This window comes from Tachysurus fulvidraco, chromosome 6 (genome assembly GCF_022655615.1).
Source record: "Tachysurus fulvidraco isolate hzauxx_2018 chromosome 6, HZAU_PFXX_2.0, whole genome shotgun sequence".
NCBI classification, from domain to species: Eukaryota; Metazoa; Chordata; class Actinopteri; order Siluriformes; family Bagridae; genus Tachysurus; species Tachysurus fulvidraco.
Genome location: NC_062523.1, coordinates 14,348,873 through 14,374,228, shown reverse-complemented (window position 1 = coordinate 14,374,228; position 25,356 = coordinate 14,348,873). Strand labels below are relative to the sequence as shown.

The following is a 25,356-nucleotide window of genomic DNA, read 5'->3' as shown; positions in this document are numbered from 1 at the left end:
TCACTAGTAAAAAGTAAAACTACCAATACGAAGGAAAATAATGTGCCAAGAAAAGAAGTAGGAACAGATATGCCTTGAAATCGAAAACTTTTGAAGTTTATTGATCATATTTTTTATTGTATTGAACTTCTGTACATATACTGTGAGTAAAGGTGGTAAGTGTGTTTGCCCTCTGCTCACAACAGAAGTCTAGTCAGTAATTAATGAAAAATAAAGCATTACATTTTTAAAAAGTGAGATCTTAAAACCTCACCTGAAATATCAGACAAGGAAATAATTACCGGATTTATTCCAAACCCGACACAATACTATACATTCTTTCCTGTTAAATTAAAATACATGTATTCAATTCCCACATGACTTCTGTCAAACATTCTTTTATATGAAGCACAACAATGCATTTAATAGTCTGGCTAATATTTAAAAAAAAAGAAAGAAAAAAAAAAGAAAGAAAGATGGCCTTACTGGCAATCTTGTTTTTGTATATAATGGCATTGAGTTTATCATCACATCCAATAACTCTTTGAGTTTGTGCAAGATTTTTTTTTGCATAGTAAATAAAAGGTAGATGTTCTGTAGCTGACATGCGCACATCCTTCTGTAGCATAAGTTTCTTTGTGGTTTGGGGACTGTTTTATATAGTAATTAGTAAACTATTGTGAATGCATGCAGCAAAGCGATTACACCCTATACAGGCTTAGCAGAGAGAGCTGAATGAAGTGCTGCATAATTGATACAAGACTTTATCTAAGGTAAAAGTGAAACATGTACATGTTTGTATAATTTATATGAAGATTTTCTGTGTTCCAGGGAAGCAAATCGTAAAGTGTTTAGATGCAGTAAATCAAAATGGCAGGTCTTGCAATGTCATTTTCCAAGTTTTGTCCATTTAGCAGTTTAGACTAACCAAATCGGTTCAGAAATGGATGAGTGATGAAACATCTTCAAGCCTACATAGTATGGTATTCGCTTTTTGACTTACTGTTATTGACTGTTAATCTCCCTAGATTCTCATATGGCAAACTGTTAGTAATTTCTTTTACTTTATTTCGATTGGCTTCTAAGCCAATAAGCCTCCTCCTTGTCTAACACTACATATTGCAAGGGGTTAAGGTGTTCTCCATTAGACACCCAAATGCCTGCAAATATTTCTTTGGCTTGGTCACTGTCAAGGGGTATCATATTGGCTTGTCCAGCTCGATACCTTCAGCAATACCTCATCTGGTAGATATTTGTATACAACATATCTTAATCTGATGAGATTTAATACTACAGTTACAATATTTGTGATTAACGTGAATAATGAGCAAAACTGTTTTATGGCGGTTTTAAACTATGCCTACGATATAACATCCTCTATCAAAAGCATCAAAAACATAATGCTGAAACACTCAGCATAAAATGATCTTACAGATCAGCACCGTAACTCATTCTCTGCCGGTGTAGCAGTAGAGTCCAGTCTACTCCATGTCTCTATATGATATGTGTAATATGTTAAGGCCTAAATTCAACTGGGTTCAACTTGATGCAATAAACCACTGAGGATGTCGCAGTCTGTGGCGATTTACAGTCTGTCCCAGAGAAACTGCAGGTCAGTGAGCAGAATAATGTCATAATTGTTCTCCTATAAGTGTGAAAGGTCATTTTCTCCTTTCCCTTTCAGAGGAAGGTAACGGTAAGCATAGCTAGCCATGCAGCCCTTTGGCTAGGGTGTCAGAGTAGCAGGTGCTCTGTAATGTGGTGAGATGTAAAGAGTCGGATTGATCAGTATGAAATATGAAGCCTGGGAATAAAACCATCTTAGTGAGCTTGGGATTTGAAACAGGGCAGAGCTGAGAAGCTGCAGTTCTACATAACTAATATGTGGTTTGTTATCTACTGTATATCATAGTTTATTTTATACTTTATAACTAATGCCAAAAAGAGCAGCAAAAATTGTAGTCCAGCTGAAGATTACTTAAGAAGCTTTGGAGGCTCACCGTCCATTTTCTCAACTAGATGGCTGATGCATTTGGGTCGTACCTTCGCTTTTTGACATTTCTTGCAATTGAGATGGCAGAGAAAAACAGACAAAAAAGCATGAGTTAGATATACATTGATTCTAATAGACTGAATAGTGTTCAACATGACAAAACCACTGTTCAATATATGATCCACTATTCAAGCAGACAACCACATACAATTTGTACATTCTACACTTGGTTTATGGAGGTGGACGAAATCATGCATTTGAAGTTGTTGAAGCATGCACAGTGATAAAATTTACATTTGTACCAGTCAATGCTTACATTGAAATATTTTCACACAAAGGAATAAAATGTTTTCATGATATCCTAAAAAAATTGTTGAGAAGGGAGATTTGGTGACAAAGATTTGGTGACAAAGGCATTCACATGCAAGCTGAAAGAGACCATGAATCAAAATCATGTCTAGAACAATATCATGATTTCAACCCCGAGATGAAGGCACAGTTATTCATTTCCTTTGTTTCTTCATAAGGAGAAAGAATAAGAAGTGACACAATTTGCCCGCTTTTCTGACCTCAGCCATACCATGCCAGGTCCTTGCAGCAGTACTTTATAGGCACAGATCATTAATAGGTCTCTGGCTAAAGTGCACAATGAAATGCTCAGTGAACCTCATGCCCATCTTTGGAGGAGGTCAGTGGCAAATGTTATGGACATAAATGGACAGCTCATTTATAATAACAAAATACGCCTGAAATATCATAGGGTTACTAAAACTTCAGATGCCACTAAGTTAATGTTAACTCAAACTAGAGTTATGTTTTATATACTTCAAGCCTGTATTTTAACATCAGTACCCAGAGAGAGATGCTTGCATGTATATTTAGCATGCAAGGCAAGCTTTTAAACACACATTTCCAGTTTGTTTGAGATTCTGCCACAGTTTGAAGCTTACTTCTCCTAATACCTAATCATTATAAATAACAGGAAATGGCTGAGACAATTTTTTTTATTTATTTCAGACTGTTTTGTTGTCTATAGCAGAAGCCCAACTTCGGGAGTGTGTAAGACAAACTGATGCTTAATCTGCAAGATAAACACAAGCAGGCCAGTCCTTACTTAAAGCCCCAGCCTGTCCCTCCCAGCACTATGGCTGCCACCAGGATGGCTCCAGCGATGGAGCCAATGATCAGGTTGGTGGCACTAGGTCCTGTTGCGGAGGGGCAGCGTGGGAAAATATATATTTTTAATTTGACTAAAACCCAAACTATTTATTTCAACTGTAGTTTATTAACATTGGTATAAAAAGTTTAAAATTTCAACACATAATCATGCTTGTTTTCTTAAGCATGTTAGCTTCTTTGTAACAAAAATCTGTTTCTGCCTGGCTAATCAGCAGTGGGTTGTAATTAGATTTAAATTGTAATTACAGTGATATAGAAAAGGTTTATTTTGGTAATGGTTATAATAAGATTATAACCATTACCAAAATTAACTTCATTTGTTAGCTGTTTGTAATATTAATATCATGTTCAGACATGATAGCAAGTTTAAGCAGGGAAATAAAGTTTATTTTACTATGTACAGTAGCATGCCACTAAAATTTATTACTTATATCTCATCATTTAAACATTGCATATAAAGATGTGTGTATGTGTTCATAAATAATGCTAGTTCCTGCTGGTTGAATTTAAGAAGAAAAATGGTCTTTTGTCATATATACTGTACATCGCAGTGAAATTCTTTTCTTTGCACATTCCAGCTTGTTAGGATTTTGGCACTTGAGAAAGGCATCCTGAACCCTGTCTGCTTCAGGGATCTTGTCTCAAGATGCTTTGTTTTAATTGTCATTCAAATTAAGTCAATAAAATACAAATGAAAAGATTTGTTCAGGTCCCACCATTTCTTGAAGGAAGGAATGGAGCCAAGCCACTCAATAGTTAACCTCTGATGCGAACGCAGAAAACCAAACTATACCCATAGCAGGACTTACTGTACAGCAGCTTGTGGTTTAAAAGTGAGACAGTTGAATTTTTTTCATTTAGACTTAGACTTAGACACACATTGTACAGTAATGCAAATCCTATTACTGGTTAATGATGACACTATAGATGTATAGATTATACTATCTATTCTACATGGAGTAGCTCTTCATGTGTCTGAACACAAAATGCCTGTTAAAAGCAGAAAAACATGGAGATTCAATTTAATTGATATGATTGCTAGTAGCTATGCTCTCAAACAATTGCAGAATAATGTATAATACTTTACAGTAACAGTCAAAAGACAAAAATGGGACAGTAGAGGTAGAAGGAGGTTCTTACATTCAATCACAAGTACCACATAGACTAACTCAAAACACTCAATCACATCACCATGGTTCAAGCTACATAATACAGCCACTACACGCAATACACAATACACACGAACACAGTCACACACCAGCATAGGCGGGTCACTGCACTGTCACACACAGGGCAGCAGCACCACGGGAAAAAAATGCTTACTCAAGTCCCCACCCAGTTCCTCCAAACAGAACCCCCAAGGCCAGAACAGTCCCTGCTAGAGCCCCTATCAGCCTGTTAGTGGCCACATTTGCTGTGCACGAGAAAGAGGGAGCATTATTACTAACCATGCTGATGTGCTTTCACAACAGCTTCATCTGTGAGGAGTGCTTAAAGAATGCTCTATATTTATGGGCCATCAACTAGATTTACAAATAAAACTTAATAATAATAAAAAAACATAAAACAATACAAATAAAAGAAAACAAATGTGGATTTTTAATGTTTGACGCACTGTGTGTGTGTGTGTGTGTGTGTGTGTGTGTGTGTGTGTGTGTGTGTGTGTGTGTGTGTGTGTGTGCGTGTGAATAACTGAGAAATAACGACAAAATTACAAACCCCGTGGTTCATCGTCTTCACCGGAAGCAGGCTTTTTGGGGGGGTCGGGGATGCTGCAGTCAGTCCCCGCCCACGTCACATCACACGTACACGTCGCCTCGTTATTGCAAACCTCTCAGCCATATAGCAACAAGCAGAGGTAATATTTTAATGAAGTTTAAATTATATTTACTGATCTTGATATTTTTGATATATACAGTATGCATGTCATTTTAGGTCATATATATGTACAGTATATACATTATATATATTACATTATAAAATGTAATACATTTTACAGGTAAAATGTAAAGCAAAGACGTCTTCAAAAATAATTACCTGAAAAAAAATGTTTTTAAAAAACAGTAGTCTCGGGTACAATTTGAACACATTTCTCACACTTGCTTCCAGTTATTCATGCAAAATCCTTCATTATTGTTTTTTTTATGCATATGACAAGTGGTCTGTTATATGTTATGCTGATTTCTTTACTGACATGCAAATGTTCTTCTGTAACATTTAACTTATTTTTGGAAAAGAAATGTTTAGAAATTTAAAATGTATTAATTGTATTAACTAAGTGCATACAATCTATACAAAAAAAGGATGCCTAAGACTCTTACCCCATGGTTTGAGCAGATGTGTCCGTTGGGCCCGGTAGGACAGGCACTCATATTGAAGTATTGGATGGGCAGACACTTACGGTCAAGGCACATCATGGACGGCCCACATGGCATCCCATCCTCCACATAACCCAGATCAGTTTCGTCATCCAAGAACACGTGACCACCACTGAAATGCAAAACCATGGAGCAAATTTAAACATCCAGTTCATGCAGTAAGGCTGAGGGTCAAGCCTGGATGCATGATCCTCTCACCTGCATTCAATCAATCGGCCCTGGTGGTTAAAGGAAGTGGGTGTGATCTCTCCCCTTATTCTTCCAATGCGGGGCACTGGCCCAACATTAGTACACAGCAGATACCCACAGAACACATCGCTGTAAGCAGAGTCATATACAATGGCTAGATGATACAGACAAAACAAAAACAGACATGCAGTACCTTTACACATAACATCTCTATCATAAGAGGATAGATTTGCAGTCCTAAAAGGGCATATTCAGAGATGAGTAAACACAGTAAAGCACACATAGTGAAACAATGTGATATTCAGACCCTAGACATAACAACACACTTAATCCCTACTCATACAGTTGCACAAGGTGTAAAAATACAAAGTGTGCCTCAGTTATGCATAATTCTGTCTGGGTATAAGCCTTTTTCTTCTTGTGCATGATTGGCGAGTGAGGAGCAGAATGAACTCTAGTGCCACTGTCTGAAAGTTTGATGTTTGTCACACTAAAATGTACGTAAAAAACATGAAATATTATATTAGGCCACATTAGTTACACATTAATCTCATAAATATGCTGTATTAAATAAAGAGGTCATGATTAAGAATCAAAAACACATCAGAAAGTCTGCATATGTCTTAAAAGAGAACACCCACAGTGAATGTGATGACGTACAATACAAAAATAAATTACAAATACAACCATTAATCATTAGGCTTCCCAAGACTGGGCAGATTGTGCATCCATTTCCATTAAGACATATTTGATGATGTAAGTGTAAATGGCTGAACTTTAAAAGTCACTCACTGCTTTCCACACTGGATCCATTTCTCTCCATCTTCCCCACAGTTCCCTTTTTCAGATCCTTCTGTGTTCAACTTCTCATAGCAGAACTTCTCCGACCCTCCAGACTCTGCCCAGATATAGAAATCAGACAGAGAGTGAGATAGAGATAGATAGGTAGAGAGAGAGAGAGATCGAGAGAGAGAGAGAGAGAGAGAGAGAGAGAGAGAGAGAGAGAGAGAGAGAAGGAGAAGGAGAGAGTATTATATGGAAGAAGACAGAACGTTTGGAAAATGATATTGTATTGTTTTATGTGTATTTTTCCTGTAGGTAAAGATTTTTTCCTCTGTCTTGTGTTTCAAGACAATGGCGGCACATTTTCTGTATTATGCAAGACACTGCAATAAAATATAAACAAACTTCAAAATTTATGAATTATGTTAAACACATCACTCACTTGGACCCCATACGTATTTGCATTGGTTTTCTCTGGTCTTACACTCTCCACTATAGCAGCGTCCCTATGTGTGGATTTAATATAAAGCCAATAAAAATATTCTTCATTAATTCATAAAAAAATTGATAAATATTTAGTAATTACATTTAATAACTAATATTTTTACATGCTTATGTGCTATAGCTGGCTGTACCTGGTCAAGATGACAAAATGAGCCATCCTGTTTGTGAAGGTTAGGAGGGCACTGCAGACAGAAAGACGCATCAGCCTCAGTAAATGTGCTTTGCTGACTTAAAGGATAAAAAATACAGCTGCACGAAATTTGATCAAGCCATATTGATGGAGGTGGAAGAATAGTGTATTTCGTGACTTCTTAATTAAAAATGTTAATATTATAACATCTGCTTACAAAAATGAATAATTTATTATTTAATTTTGTGGATGTTAATGTTCATTGGAGCAACTACTAGAACCACTGGAGCCAGCGGTGGATGTGAGATCCTGTCTCTAACCTGTCCAGAGTCTCCCGAGCAGGTCTCTGAAATATCACAGTCATTCACTGCATAGCGGCAGCTGAAGCCTCTTGGGTAAAACTGTAAGAGGGAGGGAAAGAAAATTCAGAAAGAGAAAAAGATATATTAGATCGTCACCTTAAAAGCATCCTACTTATCAGATATTTTCTTTTCAACACCCAGACAAAGGCACAGATGAAACAGACAATTAATCTTCCATAAACAATAAAATATCAACGATATGATTACACAGGTCTGGTTTTAAACCCACTCACCAGACAGGTACTGTTGCAGCAAGGCCCATCACTACAGTGTGCTCCATTTGACAAAGAACACTTCTTGCAGCATTCTTTATAGCAATCCTACAAGACACACAAAAAAGAAAAGAGGAACAAGACCATCATCAAGACCGTTCAAAAAAGAAGCGCTTTATTTTATCACGGCATCTCCCACACAGGCGGTAAATAAACAGCTTCACACCTGGATAACAATATAACAATCACTTTTACCTAAAAAAATAAAGCAAATCCCCCCAATAGCAAAGCAATGACTCACAGCTCTCACACCGCAGTCACACTCCTCTCCCACCTCCACATAGCCATTCCCACATTCTGTCGGCTCGAAGAGCTGCACAGGAAAAAACACATTTGTACATTTACAATTTCACAAGCTCGTATCTTTTAATTATTTAAAACATTTTCTAATCCATACATTTTTTCTTTTCAAATATGTTTGTAGCTGCTTGAGGTATGGTTTAGGGGTGATTTGGGACACATCTGTGTTTAATGTCCAGTGATTTATTTATGGTATGATATGAGCACATGTGCTTTTTTAGAAGTAGTAAAAGATACTGTACAATAAATGTGCTATTTGCAAGCCAGCTTGATATCAGCAAAAGTCATGCAGCATAATTAGATTTTATATGTAGAAGGTTTCCAAATATAATTGTGAACACTCAGCCTGGGCATCTTCCTCTGATGTTTTCCTCTTCCCCTGATCACTAAAAATACAGATATATTTGATGATGCAGATGTTTTGCTGCTCAGTGATGTCTTTGTCTCGCTTCCAAATTGTTTCCTGTCATGCTCAGAGAAATTAGGAAGCAAGCATGCAGTGAGAGAGGAAAAAGTTGAAAATATCTCAACTTGATGCAAATGAGAAGTGAATGATTTCATTTTTTATCTACTTTTTTCCTGGTCAAGGTTGTGATGGATCCTATCCCAAGATCACTGGGAATTCTTCCTGAATGACATCACAGTCAATCACCAGTCTATTCAGACTTGGGTGCATTTTAAAGTCATCAATCCACCTATCTGGGAGGAAACAGGAGAATCCATAGAAAACCCACACAAAGAACATGCAAATCCAGCGGTTAAACTGAATTCAGAAATGAACTAGGAATAATCCTAAAGCGATGAGATGGCAATGATGACACCCCACACAGATTAAAATGTGGTGTCATCTAAGCTACATGCAGTGAAGTACAGGTATGCAATACAGCTAGCCTTTTTGATCCTCTGTTTTGATTTCAACTCTGAACAGCTGAACATACATTCAAATGAGTCACATGCTCCCAAAATGGGCTAGTGTCATTGAGGCATGTGATTCACTGCCATATTAATGTAACGTGAAACCTTACAGATGGAATGAAAATCCAATGAATACAGCTGGCTGTGTGAACGACTCTTACCCTGTTGGGCCGGTTGAAGAGGCATGATCCTCCACCTTTCAGAAGGAACTCTTTATAGTCTGAAATACTACACTTAGAAAACCTTCGTGGGTGCTGCACTCTACAGCAGAGGAGAGCGGGTGATCGAAAGCCAGCACCAAAAAGGAAATAAAAACCAAAATTATCGAAATGTGAAATCAGTAGTCTGACAGATTTCAGTTAGAGTGTACCAGATCATTAGAAGGGCTGTTAAAATTGTTAGCACAGTGAGATTTATCATGCCAAACATGCTGATGGTCTCTGAACCACCTGGTTAAACAATCAAACCCTGTCATCACAGAATACCCACAGGCAATTATGCATTGGGGAAAAGGGATAAACACGTTGTGGCATAGCTAAATAATTACGATGTATCTAAATAACAAATAACAACAAGGTGATTATGAACCCCCTCTGACACCATACTCTGTCATTATATCCCCAGGTGTGAAAAAGTGCGTGTGTTTGTGGGTGTGTGTGTAGCAGTTAGATTAAAACTCTCACCCTGTGTCCTCCATGATGCAACCCACCCATGAATCAACACAGCCACACTCCTCTGAGACAGAAAACACATGCAATACACACAGTGGAAGAACCTTAATATGAAACATGACAAGGTAAAAAATAATCTACAAAGTTAAGGTTTTATAACTTAAAAATCTCTGTGAGTGTACATACTATTCTTGCTGTTTACAGGATCCCACTGAATGCCTAGGTTCTGAGCAAGACTCTGGGACAGTGAGACAGCTACAGTCCATGCAGATCCATACTACACATTTTACATAAACATACAACAACAATTCATTACATTACATATATTATAACCACACCTGCTGCATATACAATTATGTGTACTGCACTGAATTGCTGCATTATACTGGCAATCATATATAGAACAGGACAAAACTGTAGATTTGAATTATTCTATAACTTAAAATCTGTTTCATTTTCTCACCTCATTCACTCCAACTCCACGGCTGAGTGAACACATGCCTCCGAAGAATGCAGCGCTGCTTTGACGGTAGTGAAATGTCACATTTCTGTAGACATATTAAAAAAAAGATTAAAGTCTATGACAATATATGATAATGACAACATAGAAAGAAAATATATGGCTCTGTTATACTATGGGACCTTGCATGACTGGTTCCACTGCTCCCCTTCAATGCAAATCATTACAACATTATTCTGACAAATATGATATTTATCTTATAATACAAAATCTCCAATATGACCAGTATGATGGAGCCAAAATGTACAACCTGGGTTAAGAGTTGCTCATGTGTTTTATATTGATCAAAATCAGAATCGTTATCGTCAGGCAGAAAGTAGGAGTATAAAATTTGAGGTGGGCTGAGTGAGAAGGGTCATAGGTGAGTTTTGTGGTTTTATCTGGATATACTTTTTACAGAGAATACAATGAATGACTGGGAACTGTTCCTCCACACAGACATCAACATGCTGCTACTGTACAAGAAGCTATGTAAACTTACTGAGAAGCCTTTTGGAATTTTTGCCATTTAATGATGTTCTAGAAAAGGTGTACTAGCAATTATAACGAGGTTGAATTCAAATTATTAATTGTTTTTAAGGCTTCTAAACAGTAGTAGTTCAGTAAGCATGTGTTCATTAAGCTCATGTTCTGAAATCAGCCCTTTAACATTAGTGTGGTCAGAATTGATGGTGAACAGTACAGAATCATGGCTGAGATGTTTGGACTTGTGAGTCCATTATTGAGCAGAGATCAAAGAAGGTATGAATGCACACATCCTCCTAAACTCTTTTGCTGAATGACAGAATGTAATAGCATACTTAGCAATATTTAATATCAAGGTAGCACAGTGCTGTTTTCATCTTAGTCTGGAAAATAACAGTAATAGTAATCATTTTAAAATTATACTGTGCGACTAGTCCTTGTTAATAAAGACATGTAGAAAAGTAGAGAAAGGACAGACTCACGAGAACAGGTGCACTGCATCTGCATGCTGTCTTATGGAATGCTGTCGGTATTTGGAGAAGTCTCGCAGCATGTCCAGTGGCAACACACTGATTGGCATATGGTCCTTATCTGTCCACATTTCCAACGCAACCAGAACCACACGTGTGTTCAGTTGTTCAATAAAGACCTATAGAACAGACAGAAAGTCAGTAATTGAAAAGGAAAACAGGGTGAACAGAAATAAAGAAGGGGAGTGAGAAGACAGAGCAGGCAACAAAACAGTAAGAATCATGTGATCGGAGTACACAGTGCACACAGTACATACACATATACAGTCAGTTTATTAGGAACACCTGTACAGCTACTCATTCATGCAATTATCTAATCCGTGCAATGCATAAAATCATGCGAATATGGACAGGGGCTCTGGGTAATCTACACCTCAACCACCAGAATGGGGAAAAATGTAATTTCAGTTATTTTGACTTGGTATCAATGTTGGTTTGCGTATTTCTGTAACTGCTGATCAACAGGGATTTTGACACATTTGTCTCTAGAGTTTATCTGCATCTAAATAGAGTGGCAGTTCTATAGACAGATATGCCTTTTTGATGAGAGAGATCAACTGAGATTGGTCAACTGTGCTAAGCAGGAAAGCTAGCACAACATGCTAATGAAAGCTCTGCAGGAATTGTGTAAACAATCATGTCAGAATAAACCAGAATCCCAAAGCAATTTTTTTAACCTCTTGTGGAATCCATGCCAGGAGGAATGGAGGGTGTGTTGAAACCAAAGGGAGGTGCTACGTAGCATTAGGGTTGTGTTCTTAATAAAGTGCATGTTATCTTATTTTATATATTGTGTGTGAATAGTTATTTTAATTATAATGTTATTTTAAGCATGCTGCATAATAAAAACTTAACAGTGTATTTTAAAAACAGTACTAGTGACTTACAGCATCCACCAGATTGACCACAGACTTCGCAAAGTTGCGTGTTTGCTGCTTGGTCTTATGTCTTTTAAGCTGCACCAATCAAATCAGTTAAAAAAGAGAAAAAGTTTAGAAATCTGCCCAACAATTATATCAACAACAGCAGAAAACTCTTTAGTGCCATGGTAATTTAGTGCTTTAAATAAGTTTAAAGTCACGATAACTGGGAAGAGCAATTAGAGGAATAATAAAAAAAGAAATAAAATTTTTTATGAAGTACAAAAGTAAAAACATGGCAATTTGATAATCTTAAAAAAAGAAAGAGCTTTAAATCGAAAAGGGCTATTTAAGTTATCTTTAGCTGTGTTTTTAAAAGGAAAAATCGAGTTGTATGGTTCTATAGAGTCCTTCTAGATCTTATCCACAAAGGGCTGGTGTGGGTACAGGTTTTCATTCCAACCAACCAACCAACGGCCTTTTCCTGATAAGATTGGACACCGCTGTTACAGAGGGACAATTCAGTTTTCATTATCTAGAAGAACTCTTAAGGCTTCTATTAGAACTAGAGTTTGCCTGTAAGAAAAGCACACTGCTCATTTCTTGGACTTCTACCAGTGGGATATAATGCACTTCATGATATAAAAACTTTACACTTTTAGGAAAAAAGATTACCTCAAGAATTCTTTAGGTTTAATTGGTGAATAGAAATCACTCTGGTACAGTTATGTATAAATCTTTAAAGGTTCCTTCAGTTACACAAACCAAAGAACCTTTAGTGTGTCTGAAAAATTCTGTTGTCATGTAAATTTAAAAGAGATGCAATGCTGAATTTTTCTAAAATTTAGAGATATCTAAGTGGTAAAGCGCCCTCCAGTGGCCGGCGTTCACGGTGCATTACACTATAAACCCACAGATCCATAGCTACATTTACATTACATTTCCAGCATCTGGCAGACACCCTTATACATAGTGACTTACATTATCTCATTTTTATACAACTGAGGGTTAAGGGCCTTGCTCAGGGGCCCAACAGTGGCAGCTTGGTGGACCAGGGTTCAAACTCACAACCTTCTGATTGGTGGCCTAACACCTTAACCACTAAGCTACCACATGCCCTAGAAACCTAGAAACGTCTCTCACACGGAAGGAATTTCAGTCTGTGGTTGTAATAGACATGAGACATGTTTCTTAGAGAATAAATTGCAAAGTGTGACTATTTACACATCCAACTTTATTAGACTACACAAATAAACGCACAGAAACACCCATTCGCCAAAGAAAACAAACACACCATATTGTGGTCGCTGACAATCATGAGCTCGATATACTTCATCTCCTCAAACACATTCCTTGGCATCTGAAAAAGCAGGATATAATTCAAATAATCAGAGTGGAGCCACATTTCAACACTATGAAAGTGGAAAATAACAAAAACTCTGCTAAAGCAATTAAAAAGTATTTCAGTCATCAGGGGGGTTTGCTCTCATTTAGCTGTTTTTGCTTTTGTGTAACAGTATGTAGTATCCAATATGAATACATGATGAATTTCAGTGTCTGCAGATATTTTTTTTTACCAGATCTTCTATGTCATCTGGGTGGTGTTTATATTATATAAAGTATTTTTCCAGGTATTAATCATTAGGCAAGACTGATGTTGATTGTCCCACTTATAAAAGTAGAAACAAGAAAGAAGTAAGAATTAAGTAAGAGAAAACAAAGCTAGCAGCTGTAGTCTCTGCTTTCTAAACAATTCTATAATTTTCTAGGGTTGCAGATTTAGGGTTTTACAATCGTGATTCTCTTTGTATTCAGACTTTTCTGTATATTGAAATAATTTATATTATTTCAGACTGAGATTTTTACTTGCCCTGAGATTTCAAATAGATAATAGAACTGCTGAAAACAGTTCTTGAGCATTAATCCACAACCCATACTGAAGCCTTATGGAGACATGAGAGCAGTATCAGGTGACAGGTTTTGCTCTTAAGTCAGTCTTCTTTTGGGAATGCGACACATGCTATTTGAGTTCTGTTGTGCGTATCTGAGCTCAAAGTTAGAGCTGGAGGCCCCACCCAGACTTACAGCACGCTTTTTCCTGCGTCGCAGCCAAGCCATGTCATCCAGCTGGTCCTCCTCATCTACACACACAGAAATGATCACAAACGTGTTTTATTTTGTACTGTCTCCAAGCACACTAACTACATGCTCTGTTGTTGACATCTAAATTTTAATCTTTTTTTTTAATCTGATCTGTTTTCCATAAATTCAGTGACTCATTGGTGAGGTGCTGTGTAAGTAACTAGGTAACATAAGTCAACAAATGCTACCCAATTTAGGTTGTACACACATATAAAATTTATTCATTTTTCTTCAGTTACTGTACAGCTTCATCCTGCGCTGGATCCAGAGCTTATTTTGGAACAAAGGGCCAGTCTATTTCAGCACATACAGGACTGTGCAGCATTACTAAATACGCTGTTAGTAAACTCTTGTGGATGCTTAACAACACCAAAAGAAAGATTTTCTTTCTACTGATAAATGTTATACATTTGTATGTGTAGTTCAACAACATAGACATGCTGTTATTGTCTAATTTTATCTAATCTTTGAAACATGACTACTTTATTTTGCATACTACCGTGTGTTTCTCTGTGATGAACAGCGACTTTCTTACAAAATTTATTTTTTGCTTGTGGTTGCAATGCAATGTAACTAAAAAAAGACAATAGGAGTATAAAAGTAGGCCAAATATGATTCATTGTATACCTGCATCCTTGAGGTGTTGAGAGCTTAGAAAGCTTGGTGCCCTGTGCAGTTTATGGGGTCTAGCTGCTCCATCCTATGGCAGAAACATTGCAATTTGAATATATGATGCACATTAAAATACTACAACTCTTTCATGTAGAAGTAATACTTTCATAACCTGTAGACTAATAATAAATGGATTTTAAAAAACCTTATTCATACTGGTAACAAAGAAATGCATATACTTATTGATACTTATGAGTACTGGTCTTTAATTTATAAAAAAAATGCTGTGGTGAAAGAGGAATTAAACATATAGCCAGATTATTAAATAACAAAGACAGCAATGGAAACAGCAGCAGTAATAGATGCTTACATGGAATGTCTGTGGTTGTAGAAAGTACTTACAATCGAGTGTTTCAAAGGCTCAATAAAATATGCATAAACCCCATCATCAAACATGCCACTGGCAGCCACAGAAAGAGAGAAGGAAAATAGCACTGAGTTAGCAGAAGCACCTTTAATGAAGTGTTTAAGCAGTGTTTTTTCTGAAGTGTGACTCTAACAAACTGTTGTTTTTATACTCACTGCAAGCCATCACAGGTTGACAGGGCTACATGGGACGCCTCATTCCCTCTCACCTGGCCATGATAATAACAGTGCTCCCCACCCTGAAAACACACACACAATCAGACCCTCTTAATGCAGGCCCTTTAAAATCTCCCATCACGATCTAACATAGATCTTAACATAAGTCTTACACATAAACTATACATCTAACCGCTCTAATAAAGCTGTAGTTCATATGATCATCTGTTAGTGTTTCATTGAATCAGACAGAGCAGGGTAAAAATAGCAAGAAACAGAACAGTGATTAGAAAGTACCCAGTAGAAAGAGGAACTGCATTATTCCTCTATGGACCATTGTTCTGTAAGGCAGATTTATGAGCAGAGAGGCCATAGTAACAAAGTAGAACCAAGGACAAGTGAAATGAAGATAAAATGGGAAATTCACAGTCAAAACAATATCAATGGTTAAAATACTCATAAAACTCTGAGTGTAATAAAGTCCCAGAACTATAAGTTTTATCACAATAAGTAGAATATATTGGGATGTATAAAGTCCCAGAAGAGTAGATTATGTGAATAAAAGCCACAGGTTCCAACTACCTTCTATTATATTCCACAAAACAATTTATTGAAGTGTGTGTGAAGTGTTTCCTCAGCAATACATCTCAGATTTGCTTATTACATACTGAGCTGTAGCTCATAGTCAGGTAATGAATCATGCTGTCATCTTACACTGATTATTAGGAAAAGGTTGTGTTTCCTGTGTGAGTTTATTTGACATTACAGTCACATTCTCTCTCATCCTCAGTGCTATTCTTTGTCTCACTCTCTCTCCTCTCCCACACTGCCCGATTTCCCACACTGCATTATTCCTGCAAATTTATGTCTGATAATCACATGATCTGAGCTGCAGCACTACTGAATCAGTGGCTAGTCATTTAGTTCTCACATCATTCAGCACTTTTACTCTCATTACTATCAGCTCATTTTTTAATGCAGTTTCTCTTGTTTAGCCTCTGTCATTTTCTATAAATGTACTTTGCTATTTTTGTGGTCAGAGAGAACCATTTAATTACCTTACATTACCACAGACTAGGACATATGCAATGCAAGAACAGTGTTGCCAGGACTTTAACAAATGAGTACTAAATGCAAACCAACATTTATTACATATAAATTAGCACACGTGCCCAATGTTTTGTCATCATAGATATGATCAGCTCATATCACAGAATAAATGAACATTCCTAAAAGTGTACAAGATAGAAAACACATTAGTCACATTAGTAATACAGCTGTTCAGTAGTCCAGTTATTTCTACAACTAAAGTGTTCTACTAAAGTGTACAACTGTACAGTGACATGCAATTTTCTCTTGATAAGCCACTTGTGAACACTAGTAGGCTTTGTAAAGGGAATAAGAAGTTTTGTCTAAATTGACTGGACATAGGAGCAAAACACTGAGCACTTCCATCATTCTAAACAAACAAATTTTTGCAATTATGCCACTATTCCAGGTAATGTCTGTACTAATGGTCCCTAAAATATAAGGCTGCAAATTTTTGTACCCTCAGTCCCTATTTAATATATTTCCATCCTTCCTTCTTATCTATCTATCTATCTATCTATCTATCTATCTATCTATCTATCTATCTATCTATCTATCTATCTATCTATCTATCTATCTATCTATCTATCTATCTATCTATCTATCTATCTATCTGTCCGTCTGTCCGTCCGTCTGTCTGTCTGTCCCACTCACTCACTCACTCACCCTCTCACCCACTTGCCCACTCACTCGGCCACTCACTCATTCAGACCTCCTGATTTCAAAACCAGGCTTAATAACAGCTCATATATTACAACTTTAAAAAGCAAACTGTTTGTTTATGCACAAAAAGCTGCAAACCAAAAAAAAGCTGGTAAGATAAAGGTCACTGGAGTGAAATCAGTTGGCGGTGAGAATAAATCACTACCTTAGACATGATGGGTTTTCCTTCCTCATAGTGAATCTCCACATAATCAGAGGATAGTAGGCCACTGTAATACAGACAGAAAACAAGCATTAAGACTTCCTGCAACTGTGTGTTTCCTCTGCTGAGCAAGAAACACTGTAGAATCTTAGACAGGAAATAATTTCTTTTTTACTAAACCATTGTCATGATCCCGTTTATCCATGAACGGATCACTTCTAGTTTTTGGAAACATACAATCAGTGGGATTTTGAGAATCAGCACGTAGCAGCAATAACAGTGTATCACTATGACACATAGACAAATGCTGAACATTAAACATGCATATTTTATGGAGAGGGTTAAATGTATCATTTACAGTAAAGGTACTGATTTACTGATTTGTTATCTAACACAAAATTTCCCACACATCCTAAATGTCTGCCGTCTTTTTAATCCAAAGCCAGTTGTACTGAAACTATAGTTACTGTAAGTTTGACATTTCAACAATCTTTAGACATATCTACATTTAATACATCTACTGTACATATTGGCTTGTACCAAACTGTGCTGTACTGCCACAATCCTTGAACTGATAAAATGTTGTAAATGTAAAAAATAATAACCAATCATGGTGGTGTAGAGTGTTTGGCTACCTAATGATGTCAAAGCAACAGTAAAAAAAAAACAGTAAATAGAATATGATAACTATTAATTAGGTAAGTACCTTAAATGTTGAATTGGTAGAAAATGGGATACAAAACTGCATGCATTAATGCAAAAATATGACCTTACTTGCTGAATTTGTAAAAGTGACTAAAAACAGATGGTTATTATATCGAGGTCTGTATCACCTGATTGTGCAGAAATGCATACAGCAGGGGTATCCAGGGGTGTCCTGGTAGCTGTACACATCAGATTCAAAGCACTGATGCTTGCCTACAAAGCCAAAAACGGACCAGCTCCCTCTTACCTCAAAGCCCTCATCACTCCTCGCACTGCACCCCGCACCCTCAGATCTACCAGCACTGCTCGACTGGTTCCACCATCTCTCTGGGTAAGAGGCAAGTATACAACAAGACTCTTTTCTGTTCTGTCACCAAGGACTGAACTTCCCCTAGGGGTCCAGACAGCTGAGTCACTGGCTATTTTCAAATGACGGTTGAAGACCTACTGTACTTATTCATGAAACACTTCAACTAGCACTTCCTTCCTTATTTGTTGCATATGTTTAAAGAAAAAAAACCATGAACAATGTTTTAGACTCATGGTATCTTAAGTATGTAACCTGGTGATCCAGAGTGAACGTACTTCTGTACGTCACTCTGGATAAGGGCGTCTGCCAAATGCTGTAAATGTAAATGTGTCCTGATAATCTAGCACCCAGAAGCTTTTGCCGCTAATACAGCTAAATGTAAAATTCATGTTCAACTAAAAGCATTGATTACCAGGCATCGGGTGTGTTTGTCATGCCCTGTCTGAAGTTGTAGACCATTTCCATATATCCTTAGGCCATGACCTCATCACATAAAAATCAGTTAAACTCCTATAGTCTGTGTCCATTGTTAAAATCACTATACAAATACATTTGAGTTTAATTGTACTGAATCATTCACAGTCCCTGATTGCTAACTCCAAACCTTGCTCAAACTGACTCAATGACCCAGCATTTGCTTGCCTGTCTTGATGAGGGTTTTGACCATAGACTGCTTCTCATTTACTGATTTATTCTTGTATTGTTTATGCTGTTTGCCTGACTATTTTCCAGCCTTTAGCCCCTTGGTTTGTCTGCAACAACAGTTTTAATGAAACCAGAACACATACTTGCATCTGTCTATCCACATTACAAAAGAACACATTGCCTGAAGAAAGCATGGCAGGCTTTAGTAAATTCTATCATACCCTTTAAAGACCATATATTCTGCAAACAGCAACAGCAAAATTCCACCTGTACAACACCCGAGTCACCATGATGGGCCTCTCATCCAGCAACTACTGATGTTTCCAAGATTTTAACCATACTGTTGATTGTACTTCGCTTTTTAAGCAATTATGTTTGGCAAAAACAAAGTAGTCCACTCATCTCACCACTCACTGGGAAAATATTTTACTGAAATCTGACTTTACTTTGCTTAGAATCCCAAAATATACCTATGTGCTTGCTTTAATCTGGCTGTATCATCCAAACCCTTGAATACTACAGACTCCTCGGCCTCCTCATTACTACTCCACTCTGTTTACATGTCTACCTATTAACTTCCTCAGGAAAAAATTCCAATGGTATAATATCTCTGACTTTGCTGCATCAGAGCCTTCATCTCTCCAATAGAGCAGCTCTGTATGTATGTAACACCTGAATAAAACACAGATACACTCTGCTTCAGGATCCCTCAACCTCAACAGACAAAATCTTTTCCATTTTTAAAGTGCTTAGAGCCTAGATCGAATCAGAGAAGGTGATGGAAGGAAAAAGGCTTTCATTATGACCTCTGGTCACTAAGAAAACTCGATGATGCCATATGAAAGGTCTGTCTTAAAGGCATTCATTATTGATGTACTAAGAAACATGCTCGGAAAATTCATCATAGCCTACATAGATGACATACTAATATTCTCAAATTCGCCATATCACACACATCAAAATGATGTTAAAATAATTGATTCAGAACATCTCTTGGAGAAGTGCAAGTTTACAGTAACAGCACTTAAACACTGATTAGACTAGGATTGATAGGAACTCATAAATTAAACTGGAACTTATTAGAAGTTATCATCAGTGTCAGCAGAGAATTAACAGAGCCTGCTGTGTGCTGGATTCACCTTCAGCTCTTATGTCCTCTAACACTTCCCCTCAGGCATCTGTGTCTGACTCAGCAAGCATACATACACACACATACACACACACGCACACACAAAATAGCTCTTTCTTCTCACTTGCGCTTTCTTGCCCAGATACAGTTTCTGCAGCCTTGTGTAAATGTTTCCAGAACATAAACACTTTCATCACAAAAAATGTGTTTATGTACTTCTCTGTGAGTGTGTGTGTATGTGTGTGTGTGTGTGAGAGAGAGAGAGAGAGAGAGAGAGAGAGAGAGAGAGAGAGAGAGAGAGAGAGAGAGAGACCTTTAAATAAAGAGTACCCAAGGTAAAATGTGTTAGACAACTTAGATCAGATTAATGATATTTTAACGTTGGCAGCTGGTGTGGGGGGTTGGTTAAGTGGCAGGCTGTGTGTGTGCATGTGTATGCGAGTGAAAAAGAACAAGAACACAAGACAGACTGGGATGTTGCCATTCGTCTGTGTTTTCTTAAATTGTGTAAAATTGGATGGTATGTGGACAATTATTGTGTGTGTACATGTTAAAAAGTTAAATCATGACAACACATGGGTGGAAAAAACAGATTTAATGTGGATCAGTTGCCAGTAAGAACTCTTCTACTTCAACTTCTACACTCAAACACACCTCTAAACCTATATTAATCTCTCCATTGTCTGGACAGGAAGCAACAAAGACCCAGTTACATGTCCTCAGAATAACAAATCTGTACTGTTAGTCCCTCTTTTCCTCCGCAGAGGAGAAGCCAGAAGCCGTTGAGAGCAAAGTAATACTAGCTCTTGGCTGCGGCACAATGTGGAGGACTAAGCAGAATTGTGCAGCACAGGTGCAGTGAGGGGAGGAGGCCAGAGCAGCACTATAAGAGCCGGAGTCACTGGCTGCATGCAGAGTGATTTCTATATTTAGATCACATCATTGCTGCTGCACAGACACAATTCCAGCTGCAGAGTATTCAGAAACCATACACACATATCCACTCACAAGCTATTTGATGTCACATACTAAACACACCCACTCACAGACTTAAATATGGATATGACTCTAAAAGTGGGAAATAGCTGATATGTGCATTTTCTGCAATATTATACTTAACATTAAACCAAATACTTACAATTAATGCTACTGTACTGTATATGCCTGAATCACTGCATCATTTATTCACTTAACGACTTTCCTTAAAATGCAGTAAAAGAGAAATTAACGTCTTTTATATGCGTATAAGAAACAAATCCAGAGAGTCAACATGCACTCAGTCATTTACATAGAGCATCTCTTAAGCATAAGCATATCAATTAAGTCATTGCACTGACAGGGACACGATTCATTCTCTATTCAATTGCAGTAATCAAAGTTACTCAGGACATGAGCCAGCAGTCCCCGCACCAGCAGATAGCAACTCTCTCTGGCACAATGCTGCTCTGACAATAATAGAGGCATGGAGAATCGTATACAATTCATAGTTAGGAAAAGGAGTCTGAATTCAATTCAATTCTGAAACTGCCATTGGAGGGTTTTTTCTGCACCCACAGCAACATTTAACATTTAACAAACTACAATATTACAATATTTTGTGCAACAGTGACTTTGTCATCTCAGCATTGAATGTCATCCTAGCACTTAAAGTGTTAATCAGTCATTTTTTTTGCCTGTATAAACATAATGAAGTCTAGGGGATCTCTTTTCATAAGATTCTGTTGCAAGAAGCATATTACCTAGTAGGTAGAGCTTCACAATGTGGACCAAAGAAAACATTGCAGTTATATTTCTAAATTCAGCCTCTTTTTAATAAACTATACATTTCTAATTACAAAAATAATATAATATATTTATTGTGAACAATCCACAGAAAACCTGTCTGGAAATTAAGGCTCACAACAAAACATCTGTGCACTGTGTAGCACATCTGTACTACAACGATGTCTATTAGCCATGCAGCCACAACACTTCAACAGCCTGGTATTGACCAGGCTGTGATAATGTGAAACCTTATAGAGCATATCATGTATGTGTATATGTGTGTAGCAAATAAAACAACACATATAACAAGACCTATGTGCTATGCTGTGAAATACACCATAACATCGCTGTACCTAGAAACAAGCATTTAATGTGAAGTTAAGAAAATAGATCTATACAAGCTAATACTCACTTGTTTAATATGAGGTCTAGTATAAACCTGGATCCAAAAGCCTCAAGCTGAAAACTGGCTTGAGACAAATGGACAGGCTAAAGAAAACAAAAGGAAAATGTAAGTGTTTTAGTTAATCACAGCATCTGATAAAATTAAAACAGGTAGTGAAACACACACTCTTGGGTCACATAAACATAATGCAGATATGCTTTTAGCATTACAGTGTTGCAGTAAACTGAGCTGTGCATTCAGAAGCTTGCCAAGAAGATTATCTGCTGCCAGACAAACAAAAGGCAGATCCCCCAAGAGGGAAAAATACTGCAGTCTTCTAAGTTCAATATCACTAACCAAATATCTCTTACCTTGACATCCTCTGTAAGGTTATTACACTGAAACCAAAATGCACTATCATTAAATTTGCATCAATTATTTTAATTGAGACAACAATACACACTCTCACCTGACCCTTCTTGTCTGGGATCTTAGCCTGAGTTTTCAGGTTATGGTAAGTGCTCTCAGCTTCCTCGTTCATGTAGTAAATGAGACGAGAAGGGTATGTGATGGTGTTTTCGGCCTCCTGAGTGCTCCCATTGTGTTTGGGAGGTGGTGCAGTGGCATCCTGCTCCACCCGCACGGAAACAGCATCCCCAATAGACTCATTCTCCTCTGACACACACAGCAAATATCACACTATTAATCCTGTTGGTTACAGTAGCTGTTAAAGTACTACAGCAGGAATATTGTCTACAGCAATACAACAACCAAAAATAATTTCACAAGTTCACCAATTTAGCAAAATCATCATATGATAAACATCATACTTTGTTGTATAGATTAATTGACCACAAGGTAGATGGGAGCAGGTTCAAGAATAATAAGAATAAGAAGAATCTATAATTTTTTTCGATATAAACTATTATATTAATGTTATAGGTTTTACAAATGTAATGCCAATTATCTGAACCTTAAAATTTTGGAACTATTTATTCAGAAGATGCATATTCTTACAGAACACAGCCTGTGCATGCATACACTAGAATAACGCATTGTGGATGAGCATCAAGTCTCCCTCTTTTCTGTACTTAGGACACTTTGCTCCTGTATTGTCCTCGATGTCCACACACAGGACGTCCTTGCTCTAACCCAAATAAAACTAATTACACTACACACACACACACACACACACACACACACACACACACACACACACACACACACACACACACACACACACACACACACACGGACGGCCGGGCGCGAGCGCGCGCACACAGTTTAACCATCCGTAACATCATGAGTTGATTGACAGCAATCACTTAAGGTAGTTAAGTTTATGGTATTTACCTCTCGGAATTGTTACAGACGTCTGCAACCCGGAAACGAGGATGCGCACGAGAAAAATGAAGAGAAGCGTCAGATGCATGATTCATAGTTGTCGGTATGAATAGTGTTATGTTAGCGCGTGCATGCGGCGAGTAGACATCATAATGTCATTATTGTGCCCAGGTCTACATCATCCCTCCGAGGCGGTGGCCAGCTGCACGCAAGTACTGCTGCTCTGTGAGCATCGTCAGCTCATGAAGGCACTGACTGCGCCACACTTGCGCAAAGAGATTCTCATTTGTAGTCTACTGATCGTTTGACTAGAGATTTTGGTTTAAAGCTGCAGTACGTAACTTTTTTTTTTGTTTGTTTTTTTTTTTAACTTTTTTTTCATTATTACAATTTTTTTAAGAAGTACAATTTCATGAAAACATATTAAAAAAATGTCCACTGGAGTGAGATTCATTTTTGAAAATCAGTGCTGCGACAGCCCTTCACATCCCTACTTTTGATGGATAAATGTTGTAACACAAACCATGTATGATATGGTTGTATAATCTGTATATTAGATTAAAAGCTTAACAATGAAACCTTTGAGCAGTGCATTATAACACAACGTGTCATCAGTGACAATAACAAATGGTGTCGGTCAAACTAGTACTACATTCATCATAGATAATATTTTGGTGAACAGTTTTAATTGTGTTGGGTTGTGTAAAGAGTAACACAAATAGAAATATGCTCAAACAATTTGAATCAAATCCCCACAATCAGAATTCCCACTCAGCCCACAGTAGACTAGTACAGAGGAAAGCAGGGCATATACATTTACAGCATTTTGCAAATTCCCTTATCCAGAGCGACTTACATTGTATCTCATTTTTATACAGCTGAGCAATTGAGGGTGAAGGGCCTTGCTCAGGGGCCCAGCAGTGGCAGCTTGGTGGACATAGGAATTGAACTCAGAATGTTCCCGATTGATAGCCCAACACATAAACGACTAGGCTACCACATATAGAGAGGATGAGGGATGAAAGGAGATGGAAAAAAGACCTAGTTAAGAGAAAATTAATTCAGTGAACATTTTATCCTATTCAAATTTAAATTGCTCATTATTAGGCAGAAATGAATATGTTTCTTTATCAAATGCAGCTCTCTATCACTCCTCTGTCCTAGAATTAGCACCACATTTGCCAGCCATTAAAAGTTCCATTTAGATAACACACATTAAAACGAGAGTCCACATACGCATACACATTCTAAATGTTGGGGTTTCCAATGAATAATCAATACTTTTTTTCAGCCATGTAAGCAGAAAGAAGTAGATTCCTCTGCCAGCGAAACAGAAGAACATTTGAAAAATTCCTTAGGAAAAAAAAAATGGCTGATATTCTTTTCCAGCAGGTAAGAAACATCACCAGTAAGCTGTCTCTTGGATATAATAAGTACCAGGTAATACCAAAAAGTGTAGGAAGGCCCATGATATCCCTTGAGTGGACATGGGAACATGGTGTTAAATAAAGTCTGTGTTGCAGCTTTAAATATATCATCTGGATGATATCTAGCGTTCTGACATTTTTTCCAACGAATACCAGACATTCATTTGTCCGTTCGTTTACTTTACGTAACTGCTTTATCCTGGTCGGGGTACGGCCCTACATTTCTCTTTTCCTTATTTCAAGTACTGTTCAGGTGCAGAAAAATATGCCTTTTTAACAGCATGTAAACTGTAAAAATGTCAGAAATGTTTATTGATGTCTTTTTAG

At 37.4% G+C, this 25,356-nt stretch overlaps 1 protein-coding gene across 5 annotated transcripts; it reads right to left on the bottom strand.

The window, feature by feature from the left end:
- Nucleotides 1-74: 74 nt before the first annotated feature.
- On the bottom strand, nucleotides 75-23,877 carry LOC113654550 (disintegrin and metalloproteinase domain-containing protein 23). Of its 5 annotated transcripts, none has more exons than XM_027164772.2 (26): nucleotides 23,612-23,877; nucleotides 22,728-22,933; nucleotides 22,286-22,362; nucleotides 17,324-17,387; nucleotides 15,367-15,449; nucleotides 15,187-15,244; nucleotides 14,800-14,872; nucleotides 14,116-14,171; nucleotides 13,325-13,390; nucleotides 12,058-12,126; nucleotides 11,123-11,289; nucleotides 10,119-10,203; nucleotides 9,842-9,932; nucleotides 9,668-9,719; nucleotides 9,146-9,245; nucleotides 8,011-8,082; nucleotides 7,731-7,817; nucleotides 7,456-7,536; nucleotides 7,137-7,187; nucleotides 6,944-7,007; nucleotides 6,511-6,616; nucleotides 5,728-5,847; nucleotides 5,473-5,641; nucleotides 4,871-4,982; nucleotides 4,475-4,565; nucleotides 75-2,040 (listed from the first exon to the last, which is right to left on the bottom strand). In XM_027164772.2, exons 1-26 carry the CDS (start codon nucleotides 23,688-23,690, stop codon nucleotides 1,995-1,997), a joined length of 2,325 nt encoding a protein of 774 aa, XP_027020573.1. In that variant the 5' UTR covers nucleotides 23,691-23,877; the 3' UTR covers nucleotides 75-1,994. The 5 variants fall into 5 exon arrangements, with proteins under 5 accessions (XP_027020573.1, XP_027020572.1, XP_027020574.1 ...); XM_027164771.2 differs by lacking the exon at nucleotides 4,475-4,565 and adding an exon at nucleotides 3,087-3,177; XM_047815234.1 differs by lacking the exon at nucleotides 75-2,040 and adding an exon at nucleotides 3,109-3,177.
- Between the last annotated feature and the right edge of the window lie 1,479 nt (nucleotides 23,878-25,356).